This window comes from Strix uralensis, chromosome 4, assembly GCF_047716275.1.
Source record: "Strix uralensis isolate ZFMK-TIS-50842 chromosome 4, bStrUra1, whole genome shotgun sequence".
NCBI classification, from domain to species: domain Eukaryota; kingdom Metazoa; phylum Chordata; class Aves; order Strigiformes; family Strigidae; genus Strix; species Strix uralensis.
The window spans coordinates 78621479-78635408 of NC_133975.1; the positions used below are offsets into that span (position 1 = coordinate 78621479).

The 13930-nt window shown below is 41.2% G+C and overlaps 2 protein-coding genes across 3 annotated transcripts in view; both read right to left on the reverse strand.

The window, feature by feature from the left end:
• MGAT4D (MGAT4 family member D) overlaps positions 1-13930 on the reverse strand; it is a 98017-nt gene that overhangs the window by 59222 nt on the left and 24865 nt on the right. The gene's annotated exons all lie outside the window — the stretch shown is intronic.
• The window catches only part of TBC1D9 (TBC1 domain family member 9), a 56508-nt gene continuing 46789 nt past the window's right edge, over positions 4212-13930 (reverse strand). For both annotated transcript variants that reach the window (XM_074867363.1, XM_074867361.1), the window contains 5 exons: positions 10633-10698; positions 8708-8794; positions 7706-7780; positions 7472-7572; positions 4212-6526 (listed from right to left, as the gene is read on the reverse strand). In XM_074867363.1, the coding sequence (XP_074723464.1) occupies positions 5801-6526; positions 7472-7572; positions 7706-7780; positions 8708-8794; positions 10633-10698 (1055 nt within the window). In that variant the 3' untranslated portion in view covers positions 4212-5800. The remainder of the gene's footprint in view (positions 6527-7471; positions 7573-7705; positions 7781-8707; positions 8795-10632; positions 10699-13930) is intronic.

Here is a 13930-nt window from a genome sequence, read left to right on the forward strand (position 1 = left end):
TGTGCTGAGTTTCTTTAGCCAGAGCGCTACATTGCTCTCTTTAGTGATGGACCAGAATTTCGATTATGGAACTTAGGAGAATATCACACAGGTAGGCTGCCATACTCTGCTGTACGTGGTAGAGATTTATTATTGCTATGTTGTAGTTGCTCTTGAAATCCTCACTTTAAAAGAAGCTCTGTTTTAAGCTACAAAAACCCCTAAAACACACCACAACACAAAAACCCAACCAAAAGCCAAAAAAACGCAACAAGGATTTTGTTTGAAGGACCTGCAAGTTAACTCCTGGAGTTAACTTGAAGTGCAGGTGTTTTTGTTCAGGAGAGCAAAACTCCAGGAACAAAACAGAGAGTTGGAGAACTCTGGAGAACTTTTCTGAAGAAAGAGAAACCCTGATACGTTTTAATGTCTTCTATTTATTTAACCAAGAAATATTTTTACCTCTGTATCTTTCACCATGCCTTCATCTCCATACAAGCTATGTTCAATAATTGACTTGGTTTTTCAGTTCTATTTGTATCTCTCAGGTAGCCTTTGTTTCTTCTCCTGAATTTTGGAGACCAAATGCTTCTATTAATGTACCGAAGTGCCACTCTGTGAGGACTAGATCTCACCTGGAGCAATTTTTATTTCTTCAGAAGCACAGAACAGGCCCCTGCACTCTAGAAACATCACACTTCTCCAAACCCCAAATGTCAAGTTGGTCAGTTATGCAAATACCAGTTATTTTAGAAAACAGGATGAGGAAGCAGCTATTGAGGGAATTTAAATTGAGATACTGAGTACTGCAGAAGAGAACCAGTTAAATTATCTTCTGATGTGACATACTTTGAAATGTTATCTGCTGCTATTTATTAGGAGTGTCTTGTACTGCAGTTAAGACTGACTTTCTGTAGTTCATCCCTTATATTCTGAGCACTGAAAAGCTCACACAGCGATGCTGCCGATACCAGCATGTGTCACATTTCTATTATTAGCCATATTCCAATGTAATGTTCACTGCCACAGTTTTGTTCTAATTATTTGCTGTTGGGCTAATTTATATTTTCACTGTTGAATAAATCAGCATTTTAAATGAGCATTAAAAGTCACAATTGCTGCTTCAAGTACATGATATTTGACTCAAGACTATCTTCTAGTGGAAAGAAATAGAAATAGCAGAAATGTTTTCTTCCCCCCAGAGGATAAGGCTCAGCAATAGACACAGCTGCTTCACGTTCATTCTTGCTACAGCATTACGGCGCATACCCAAACTGACGAGCTCTACTCACGGACCGGCCTTCTCCCACCACATCAGGGTGTTGATGCGGGGGTCCGAAGGCGAGCCCCAGGCCCTGGCACCTCCTGCTCCAGCTAAGCCAAAGGCTGGGGCGCTGAGGCACGCTCCACCATAGGCTGAGCTAACCTACCAACCTGTACACCATTCCTCAGAGTTTTCTCATTTTTCTCCAGATGTTTTAGTCTAAGCCTGACTAGTCCATTTTTTTTACAAAACAAAGATACAACAGCATCAAGTGTTGAATACAGTCAATACTTCATTTCTGATAAAAGGCATCTTCTAGCTACAGCGTACCTCGTTATTACTGAGTTGCCAAGAACTGGAACAGCCGAGAGATGATGGTTAAGTCACTCACAGGGATGCCAGAACTTTGGAGAGCAACAGCCCTGGAACTCACCAACGTGCACACAACCCAGACTGGTGGGGACTCGGTGAGCCGTGCTCCCCACCCATAACACACTGCTGTGGCCACAGCTGCCTTCGCTGACCTGTTGCTTTTCCACTTGGGCAGGTCGTTGGCTTATGGTGCTTATGCACAGGCTTTGTTTTGTTGCCCTAAGTATCCTGATGGAACACAAACTCTCTTCCTGTTGGTCGTTGTATCGTGGCTACTGTTCAGAGACTCAATCACCACAGTTTCAAAATGCTGCTGCAAGATTAAAGATGAGTAACGAAGACCTTGGGACAGGAGGGATCCCGAAGCTTGGAGTACCCAGCGGAGGAACCAGACCGGGCTGCGCAGCTTTCCAAGCAAAAGCACCATCTCTTTGCTTGACCAACTGCTTTAAGGCTATTCCCTTTCTCTCCCACACCCCCTCTTACATACCACACCACATATACCATACCAGCCTTTGCCATCTTAATTTATGGCACACCAGACGCGTAACATCTACTATAGCAGAAGCTCCAGCATCACTATTTAAGAACCCCTTAAGTGCTTTTCTCTTTACAACAGTTTTTATGACAGATTTTCAGTAGGTTTAATACATCACGTAAGAAGCTTTCTGTCTGCTTGCCCAAAACTTGTGCAACACAAACCTTTACAAGCCTCAAAACGCAACTCTCAGCTCTAACACCACAAATTCAGGAGCTGTAAGATGCTACAACAAAGGGAGTACCATTGAACTTCCATATGCTATCAGCATCTGAGTAAGGTGAAAGACAGATTAGAAGAAAATTTGAGAAGAATGTTTGTTTATGACTTTTTTTTTTTTTTAATAGAGAAAGCTCTATAGAATAATTTCCCACTCCTCCATCATTTTCCTGGCAGGCAGGCAGCACCCTGTTCCCACCTGGCTCCTACTAAGCTAGAAAAGCAGCTTGTGTCAGTGTCCAGTCACAGATTTCAGCTCTGAAGAGGAACAAGATCTTTATTTTTTTTTCCTCTGGCTGTGAGCCCTAAGTAAACTCTACATTTCACAGATTAAAGAGACTCTGTCAAAGCATACAAAGCACAAGACACTTCTAAAGCCATACTGATTTGCCTGGGTAGCGTGCCTACATATAGATAAGACTTCAAAAATATTCACTCATGTTTTCTCAAAGGTTTCGCATCACTGTACGCTGGTCAGTTGAAACTCCTCCATAGCTTTCCTCTCATCAACTCCCATCCAGCTACTAAAGAACAGGTCACAGCAGATCTTGTCATCAAATAAGCAACTGCCAGGTGGCCATTTGGTGTGGCCCTAATCAGGTGAGCAGCCTCGCCCAAAGAAATCTGGAGAAAATCAGCTCATCTGGGTGCTACCTACAGCAAAGCCATTCTTAAAGATGACCTGGCTTACACTTCGGAGCTTTGCTGACATGATCAGGAAGGTAAGGAAGGCTACCGGAGCAAAACAAAAAAAAGTTGCCTTGAAAACAGCTCCTGTTTACACCAGAGATCTGTTTGTGGATGCCTCTTCTTGTTACAAAAGTTGTAACAGCAAAATAATTTTCATGATAGGTTGTACCCCCAGGCCTGGGGGTGGGGTGTGGAGCAAAGCTGGCCAGCCCTCTTGAGATAAAGAAATTTTTCATCTGTGGTCTGTGGATCTCTAGGGGTGTGTGGAAGATTGCTGATAGGCCTAAATTCACTTTACCCTGACAGACACCTGAAAGAAAAATATTTTAGGGATCTGCAAACTTAAAAAGGTCAACAGCCTCCTTAAGGATGTTAACCCTTAGTGCTGAAGACTTCTGAGATAACTTACCCAGCTGCCAGGCATTGCAGTAAAGCACCCTGCTCTGGCCTTGGCATCTTAAGTTAAAACAAAGCCATATTCTTCAAAATGGTGATTATGGCTTCAAATGAATATCACTTGATAGTCACATGTAAACCAGTCTGCATAGTCTCATATGCAGAAAGAATAATACTGCTTTTTCATACTGTTATACATAGTCTACATATGGCTAAACTATAAAGGAGAGAACTCTACTCTCAACAACAGTAAAAAAAAAATCAACAGTAAACTGAGACAAGGGATATATGAGCAGCTCTGGGAAGTTAACAGCCAAGTTTTGCAAATAAACTTTGCACACATACAAAGAGATAGTAGGCTTCAAAAATATAATTAACTGAATAGAGCACACCCATGTCTGTTCTGTCACTGCCATGGTTTTGAGGCTGACAGCTTACCAGTACCCTGTAAAAAACTTTAAGCCTTAAAAGCATGCCCAGCGAGCTACAGCAAACCATAGATGGGTCATAAAATATCTGGGGGTCTTAAAAAGTAATAAAAACTGTTGTCACCAAATGTGAGCACAGCAGGGAAAACTGTTCAATGAAAGTGGTAGCTGAGAGAAACTTGCACGGGCTGCTTGGTGCAGATGGAATTAAACACATCCAAGTGTTAAACAAAACCAGGCGTGGAAACAACAAATGTTTTTGTGCTGAAACCCGGTGCTGAAGATCCAAAGTCATTTGTCTGTGTAATAAACCACAATCACCTACTTTTCCCTCTAGCATGACTTTAATAGTTAAAAACCAAATCTGTGCAGAGTGTACTTTATTTGTTCACATTACCTATTTGTGGTTAAAAACCACTTCATCTGACAGTTTAAAAGCATTCTTTTAAGACAAAAGAATTAAACATAGGTTCGGCTAAAAAATCTGCAAGTTACATGGATGCAATATACAGGAGTATAAAAAAATCAACAGTATTCTACAGAAAATATTCTTAAAACAGCAAATAAAGATTAGGCGTGTAAGCATGATCCTGAACTGAACAAATATGAATTAAAAAAACAGCTAACAATTTAAAAAAAATCCTGAATATCTGTATAAAAGAAGCAAGGATTCAAAGTGCAGGTGCTCCAGTTTTCATTTTAACATATTATTCAGTAAGTTGATACAGGATACTAGTTATTTTATATAAAGTGACAGTGTTCTCAGTAAGACTTAAACATTCAGTTACATTATCTTGCAGATTTTTTTTTCATTACTGATACTTTACACTGTTGTAAATGAAGACTTATGCAATACAGGTTTTTATTTTCTTAATCTAACAAGGATATAATAGGTTGGTGGTAAAGGTTAGTTTTAAGAGCTAAGCTATATATGCTGTAGATCCAGCCTTAGAAGTATATATATATTTATTTATTTATTTAAATTTTTTTTTAAACTTTTAAAAACAGCTTTTAATTTTTAAAAAGAGACTCTACCAATCTGTTCTGGGACCTGCATACACTGTCGCTGGAGCAAAGCTTCCAAGTCCACTGGTTGGGAATACAGCTCCAGGCAGGGTGGTGCTGGAGGTCTTTCCTTGGTGGCTGCAGCTGGGGAAGGGCTTTCCCTGCGCTGGGTTTGGTGCAGCCAGAGGGTGCTAAACGCCAGGAAAGGCCAACGGGCTCTGCCTTCTGTGGGAGCAGAAATCATCACATTTAACTACCTCTGCCCGATGTGCCAGCTAGGCTTGGGATGGCCTTCTTGCTTCTATCGGAGTGTCCCAGTCTCAAGCAGAGGAAGTTAAGAGCCAGGCAGGTGTCACTGAAGTGATCTTCATATATTACAAAAAAATAATAAATTGAAGCATACGTTAAAACCCATTATCCTCTTTGTCAAAAAAAAAAAAAAGTTATACGAAATAAAATTATCCTTCAGGGATGTTGCCTGGAGCTTAATTGCACCTGAGGTCCTATTCCGGTTGACAGTGTCCCTTTAAATTTTAGGTACTTCCTGTTTTGTTATTTTTTTCCCCAAGAATCAGATCTCTATATATGTCTATTTTAAAAATGCACATAAATATCGGCATTAAGTTTACATTTAGAAATTAAGAACTAATCTTTACCATTTTATATTGACAGCAAGGTTAATAATACACACACTTCACCGACAACTTATTTTTTTTTTCTGTATTTTGAATAAAATTTGCATTTGTGTAACATTTCCCACAGAAAGAGTGATTATACTTCAAGATAGTTAAGTTTGCACCCCAACATTTTCACATTAGTGAAAACAATCATGTTTTGAAAATACCAAGGCCTGTGCCAGGTACTAATAAATACAGAATAAAAAAAATAAATAAAAAACCCGACTGCCTTTTATCCCGACATAGTAGAGATTTCATAGTCACTGGCTGAGGTTATTGGCTTCCCCATCATCCTTATGTTTTTAGCATTAGTAATCCTAGCCATCATGGACACAGGCTTGTCAAAGTACCTGACCAGCGCTGGCTCAGTCAAAAGGGAGGCTAAAAATTGTTCGAAGGTAATGGCCCAGTCCCTGTCGATGCTAGTGCTTCTACGAAGAGAAGCAGTGTGGTTGCTCCGTACCAAAACGGTGTCCTCGCTGATGTCCTCGCAGTGCAGCTTTTCTTCTTCGTGCGAACCTGCGCTCAGTACTGAGTAGGAGGACATCGAACTATCATCTTTTGTATCATCATCGGAAATGAGCATGGAAGAACAGGCTCCGTTGTCCCTGGGAGAAGAGTCTTCGAGCTTAATGTCTTCCATCTGCATGCCCAGAGCGCTGTCGGTGCAAACGGCCTCCTCATCGCCGCTGACGAGGCTGCTCTGGAACGGCTTGTGCTGTTCGAGGGGGTACTGCTGGTGCTCCTTCTTCTGAAACAGCTCGCTCGGGATAGCTTTGCTGCAACTGTTACTGCTGCTGTCTGTCTCTTTTGTGGGCTGCGCACTGAAGAGCTTACCAACCTCACCTATTTCCAAAAGCAAGCTTGTCACAGCAGCGGTAGCGTGGTACAGATCTTGTTCATTGGGGTCCTCGCTGAACATATTGTACATTGTCTTGCACAGTTCGATGAACTGTCCCTAAACACAGAGGGAGGAAACGTTAATGAGAGCGCAGGAAACAGATCAGACTGAGATCTACGAAAACAGTTTAAAAAGTCTGGAATGGAGGTATGACACAATAGTTTACAGGATTAAACTGAAACTGGAAATAATCTAGGTGCAGCCAAGAAAGCGTTTTCTACGACTGGGCAGCCAGATGTGTTGCCTCTCTCAAGGCTCTTTAGAATAAATTTGGATGTTTCTTCTAACAAATGACAATTTTATTTCTCTGCAGCCACAGGAGGGCAACAGAGGGTGAGCAGTGAGACACTCAGCATTCATTCTGGTGGATTTCCTTGTAGGAACAATGCTAAGTGTAGACTTACTAACTAATGAGAAGTAATGAAAAATTAAATGAGACCCACAGCACTCTTTTAATTGACAATGGTAAGTTAGCTGGATGCAAGCCTTCTGGAATTCAAGACTCACAAAATAAACAGGAAGGAAGTTTGCTTAGGGCTACCTTAAGTAAGAAGCATTGCTCTACAGGGAATAAATCTTCCCTATATGCTCTGGGGGAAACAGCTGTCCGAGTGGTTCTCCTTCTCCTCAGCAGCTAGGGAGCTATGGGGAATGAGACTGACAGTATAAATTACAAGACATAAAATGCTTCTTTCAGGTAACGTCTATCGGAAACTATGAGCTAGCTGGGGATATTCAGTGTCATATCACCCTTTGTCCAGAGATCAAAATAGTATGTTATCATTCCTATATGTGTGTATCTCATTTTTAGGATGTTTTGGGAGCTGGATGCCAGTGACAATATATTGAAAACAGTAACTTCTGTAATCAGCTGACTGCTGCTCTGGTAAAAAAGTATCTGCCTCAAAAGAAAACCTTTATTCAGTGTTAATGTACTGAATATTTGTAGGTATGTGAAGAAAGTTTAAAGTTAATGGAAAAAAAAAGCATCAGCAGAAGTACCTGATTCAGTTTGGGCAAGTCCTTTGCGTTTTTTGCTTTGGATTTATTCTCCTGGCTCCACATTCGCAGATAATTTCGATTCTCTTGTGAGCTCTTCTTGCCTATTATCAACATACCCAGAAATGCAGGAAAAGTCCATAAAGAAACCTTACATTAATACTTTTTTTCTATTTTCAAAGGGAGCATCTTTACAAGAAATGAAAGCTGTAATTCAAATGGAGACACCATGCATACCTTTGTCTGTTTTCAGACTCACTGTAACAAAGCCATCATCCACTCCTTGTTTGTTTCTGCTGTCTAGGCCGACAACTAGGAGGTGGAGGGGCGGGGGGGAGAGAGATCAGTGTGGTTTTAGATACATACATACTTTCCATGTGTACAGTGCAAAATAAAGAAAATGTTTACATTGCAAAAAATGCAGAGTAAAAAGGATAGGACTAAATGATGATTTTTGCTTATTCTTAAATCTGATGACAAATTCCACATAATTAATAATATAAATACTAAGACAGGGACCATCTTTAGTTTTGTTTGTGTGGTACAATGATTAGCCTGTGCCACCACAACACAAACAGCTTCTAGCATGATATACTTTTGGTGATTATATCAATGCATCTTCTTTTGTCTATCAGGACTTAAAATTGTCATCTCTAGTCCATTAATTCTCTAGTATGTTAATTCTTACCATCTCTAGACTATTAATTCTTATCTGTATTTTCAAACCACCTTCCTTCCCCCTGTAATCTGAAGGATGGGCAATATTATTCTTGAATCAGAGAGAAACTTAACATCAAATATCTCAAGAAAGAGAATGCTATCTAAGGCAACAGTGACGAGACCCAGGTTTTCATTAGGGCACAAAAAGATTTCAAACCGCTGAACTATATTTTGAGATATCTTTTAGCTTTAGGTTTTTTTAGAATATTTTAAGTTCTGATCCAAATATCTCTTGAAAGCCAATGTATTTATTCCCATTCTCCATCGAGGCACTTCAGTATGTGTGCTGCACTTATCACAGTATTACTTCCATTGTAACACACCGATGAAATTATTCTGCAATACACAATCCAAGGGAGTTCTTAGAGTACACACACCTGCATATACGAGGACTACCACACTACTTTTTACAGAGAATACTTCAAAGTTTAATCCAATAAAAAAAGTAGCTTCCTAAAAAACCATGTTGTTCGAAATGCATTACCTTATCTTTTCACACCTGAGACAAAAGATGCCTACCGTGTGTACATTCTGGTGTGATGTCTTCAAAAAAGTACTGAGTAGCTTCAAAAGCAGAGTCTGGCTCTTCCTGCTCAGGGGATGGATCTAAGCAATATAATAAAATTATTTCATTAAAAATTCCACCCTTTAATTAAAAACTAGAACATATTTCCATTGATACATTCAGAACGTTAGTTTCTAGAAGTAAAAGTGTGAGGACGTGAGGGGTTAGGAATCGTCTCTTTTCAGCTCACAGGATAGGAACGACTGGACCTGTACTGTCTCCTCCCCGATATCCAATACTGTTGGACTAACAAGTAGCTGTTTGCCTTCAGAGGCTGGCTTGCCCATCTTTCCATGTCTACTTCCATTGCTTTCTTCTGTGCAGCTCAGCACGTCCTAAGCAGGGTATGAACCTTTTCCTGGCTAGAAACAGTCTGTTATGATTTGGTATGAGCTTACCAGTCCCTGAATACCAGGAGCTGCATTCTTCAAAATGGATCTCTTCCATTATAGTTCAATAAAATTACAATTTTTTCCAGTTAAACTAGTGAATCAATCAAGCCTACCTACCTCCAGCAAAGCCAGCTGGGAGCAATCAGGGACACATGTTCAAAGCACATGAAGGTGAATGTCCTCTCAAAGCTTTTAGGCATCTTTACCAGAGGATGTAAATGAGCACAAGAATTAAACTACCCAAACAATTGCAACATACTTAAATCGCAGATTCAGTGAGGACAGCAATAGGTTCTTCATGGCACACGTGTGACAAGCCAGAGAGGACATAGTTCCAGGACATAATTTTCTTCTAGGGTGTCCTGGTATTGGCTGGGATAAAGTTTATTTTCCTCCTAGTAGCTGATGCAGTGCTGTGTTTTGGATTTTTGGATTCAGTGTGAGATTAACATTGATAACAGACTGATGTTTTAGTTGCTAAGTAATGCTTACCCTAAATTAAGGATTTTTCAGTCTCCCATGCCCTGCCAGCGGGCAGGTGCACAAGAAGCTGGGAGTGAGCATGGCCAAGACAGCTGACCCAAACTGGCCAAAGGGATATTCTGTACCACAGAACATCATGCCCAGTATATAAACTGGGGGCAGTCGGCTGGGGGCGGATCGCTGCTTGGGCATCGGTCAGCGTGTGGTGAGCAATTGTGCTATGCATCACTTGTCTCTCCTTGGGTTTTATTTCTCTCTTTTTTTATTAATTTTCCTTACAATTATTATTATATTTTATTGTTGTTATTATTTATTTTTATTTTAGTTATTAAGCCGTTCTTATCTCAACCCACAAGTTTTACTTTTTCTTTTTGATTCTCCTCCCCATCCCACTGGGAGCAGGAAGGAGCGAGCGAGCGGCTGCGTGGTGCTTAGCTGCTGGCTGGGGTTAAACGATGACAAGGGGCAAAACTGCTTTGAGATGTTTCCATCCTCTCTCCACCCTAAACTGACTTTTTCACTTAGCTGAGCCCAACAGTTTGTATAACTCCCTGGAAAACACATCTAAGAAATGATCTGGAGGTTCCCTCTGCAACCAGTTGTATAAGCCCAGAGGCAAAACCAAGAAGAAAGCCTGGGGACAGAAACACGTAGCCAGGGCATGCACGAACAGCTTCACTGCTAAATAAAGTGCATTATGGTAACAAATGCTGAAAAAGACTGTATTTGTCATGCGTGGGGGAAGCCACCAACCCTAGCTGAACAGGTAAGAGACACATATAAACAGCCTGTTTGTGGCCAGAGCAATAGAGGGCTGCATGGGTGCTTGCAGACTTTCCAAATCCATGTCTGGTTATGGTAGAAGCTCTCTTATTTTACTGCTGCATACACAGCTACAATAATTCCCACAAATTAATTTCTAATTGGGAAAGCCAGTCATAAACAACTCTGCCTCAAATTTCTGTTCTCAACAAGATGACAGCTATTTTAACATCATTACTTACCAGGCAAAACATGCATTTTATACAGTAGCTTCAGCTTCTCTGTAAGATCTCCATGGCATGCTGCACCTAAACAGCATTATATACAGTATGTTACTACTCAGCGTTCAACACTAGTCTACTTATTATTGCTACAAATATTTAATTTCAGAAGCTGCTACATTCACTCTGAGAAGCACTGTACTCCCTTTACAGCCTGAGATCATAAGGAAGTGTCACTTGACTTCTAAGATCACACGGTCTGCAGTAGAATCACAACAGCAAGAGAACACAGACCATAAATTCTGTACTTCAACCTTGTGTCCTTCATTAATTGTCTATTTTATAACGCTCAAAAGTAATCTGTGATCATCACATTACCACTCAGAAAGGCCTCCAGCTGAAAGTTAAGATGACCTTTTTGTGTGGACTTCAAACTTTCTGATCTGAGGATCCAATAATAACATCACATGATCTAGAACAATAAGATATTTACAAGAAAAAAAAAAAAAGAGAGAAATTCAAGTAAACAGCATTTATCACAGCATCGCCATGGGCTAAACTGATGCTCAGGCAATACTTTCTAGTGATTTATCTACCTCAACCCCTATTCCTTTCTGGTCTACTCTACAATTAGCTGTATGAAATCCAAGTGGTCTATTGTGGCCCCTCCTTCTAATTAATTAAATGGATGGTAGTTAATTTTAAAGTACTGAAATAACAGATAATCAGACTTCTACATAAATCTTATTTGTTAGGACTTGTAATTCATAAACAAATGAATTAACCTTCATTAATTAGGTTACACAAGAGATTTATTTTACCTTCCAGGTTACTGTGTCAACTTACCTCTGCTACGCAAACTACAAAGTGTGGTTTGGCAAATACAATCACAGTCTACCGTAAAGCTTAAGACTACAATAAATACAGATGTTAAGTCAAAGAATCAAGTACTCTACATCAGCCATTTAGCTTTCAATTTGCTCCTTTTTACACACAAAACCTCTTTATGTTCTTATCTGGTGTACCACACCATGCAGGTAATGCTTTCCTTTCTGGTGAAACTGTATCTTAGGTTATGCACCCAGGTACTACACGAAGTGCCCCACTGCTAAAGGCAACATGAGACAACCAAAGCACAGAATGGGCTGCAGTTCTGCACCCTCCAGCAACAGCCAGGGACACATTCATCAAAACAGGATTCAGGACACAGGATATCTGGTGACACATACAGGCTTGTGTCCCCAGATGTGAAGAGAACTGAAAAAGCTCAACTGGTACTGCTTCTTGCCTGAGATGAATCTGTGCGTGCTTCCTAATGCCAGGCCCTTTTTCCCATCAAAATGTATGTGAATGAAGACAGCACAATGTGGGATAAGTCTACCAAAGATGTTATCTGGACTCTCTCAGAGACAACCCTCTGGGTCTCCCCTGGGAGAGGTCAGAAAGTTTTATAAAGGGAAGAACAGCCTACTAGAATTTGCAGGAGCTACCTGACAGTTAGTTGCAGTAGGCTACCCAAGATCTGAGGATTGAAGATGTACTAAACAATAAAAAAAAAAATAGGCTACATTCATAAAAACAACAAAAGAGGAACAGACTTCTGGTAGATGTGCCCCTATTATGGGGAGTTATGGGAGACCTGTGTATGGGTGGACACCTCAGGCCACCGTTTTGACCTGCATGCTGCAGTGTAGGGATAATTTTATAGGAGAGCCCAGAAAATTCAGTGGCCTCCTGCACGGCCCCTGCATCCCTCAGCAGCAAAGCACTGGGGCAGTGGTAAGACCATTTTGAGTCCCAACCAGAAATACTTCCCTTCCTGGCACTCTGGAGTCAACTTAAGACCTTCAACAACTTTCAACAAGCCTTGTCTTTTTGCAGTACGAGTCTCAGATGATGCACCACCAGTTTTTATTGAGAAGTTTTGAATTTACTTTTTGGTGAGAGAAAAAAGTGTGCCTGAAAGAGAGCACGACTACACCCTTTGAATCTTTCTATCGGAAAGCTGTCACCTTCACAATATCCTTAAACACACCTGCTCTTACCCCTCTCAGGGCTTGACCACCAACACCCCTTTTCATGGCATGACTAGGAATAACCTTCACTGATCCTCCTTTCTGACTGTTCCCCCTCTGTCAACACTATGCACGTGTTGAGTCTTTTCTGAGCATAATGTCATATGTGCAGTTTTCGTCCTGTCTTCTTTGAGGCCATTAACTAAGTAATTAAACAGGTTAGAACTTTGTTCTGTTAATATAAAACTTAGGAGCAACATAGAAATGTTGGCTTCAGTTGCACCTCTCTTGAACACAGATGGAGGGGTGCGGAGTGTTTGTACAGCATTTAGCTCCCCAAAAGGATCAGAGGAGCGGCGAGGTTAACACTGCTTTCTCAACATCCTCCTGCAACCTGTGCTTGAAGAAAAGGTGTTTTCAGAAAAAAAACCCAAACCTCAGGTATTCCTTGAGAGACAGTTTTCATGACGCTGACTTTTTCATGAAGCTGGGGCAAGTGGCTGCAGTCACCAGCAGTCACTGGAGAGGTGGAAGAGCTGCATGCTCTGAGAAGGGAGTATTGCAAACACATGGCAGGGGGCCACTTTGACTCTATGTGGAAATCTCTCGAGCTTACTGGGATCCTGAGGCAACAACCGACATGCTATAATCCAATGTGGTATGGGGGTGCAGGTGAGGTCTTTCATGAGTGAATACCCCAAACAGCTCAAAACCAAGGCTGACAACCCCTTCTGAGCAGCACAACTAGAGCAAACTAACCAAGATCACTCCTTTATTTGAACTTGCCATAACACGACACAGAGTAAATGTACAGAAGAATAGGCCAGCTTGTTCCATCTTTGCTCAGTTGAGGCCCTAGAGGCACCTGAAGTAGGAGGTTCTTGAGCTATTTGCTGCAAGGGATTCCCAGTTGCAATTTCAGCACTCATATCCCAAGGATTTCACATTGACACAGAAGAAAGGGCCATGAGCTCATGCTGGGACACACAGCACCCCTTTTTACCTCCTCTTCATGAAGCTACTAGAAAGAGTCAGCAGCAGCAAAGAGGCTTCGAGGGAACAAGTCTTTATGGCTATGTGGAATAAGGGCATTGAAAGATAGAGCTGTAAAACAAGAAATGCTTCAGGCGCTGCAGCTGCTTCAGCCATCAACAAGCACCCTCTGAGATGGGCCATGCCTAGGATGTCCTCCTTAACCAGGGCCAGAGTCCAACACTGCTGTTTGGACACAGTAAGAAGAGAGGATGGTCCCCACAGGTCACCTCCAGAATGCTCATCCTGTGACTGTGCTTTCTGGGACAGCC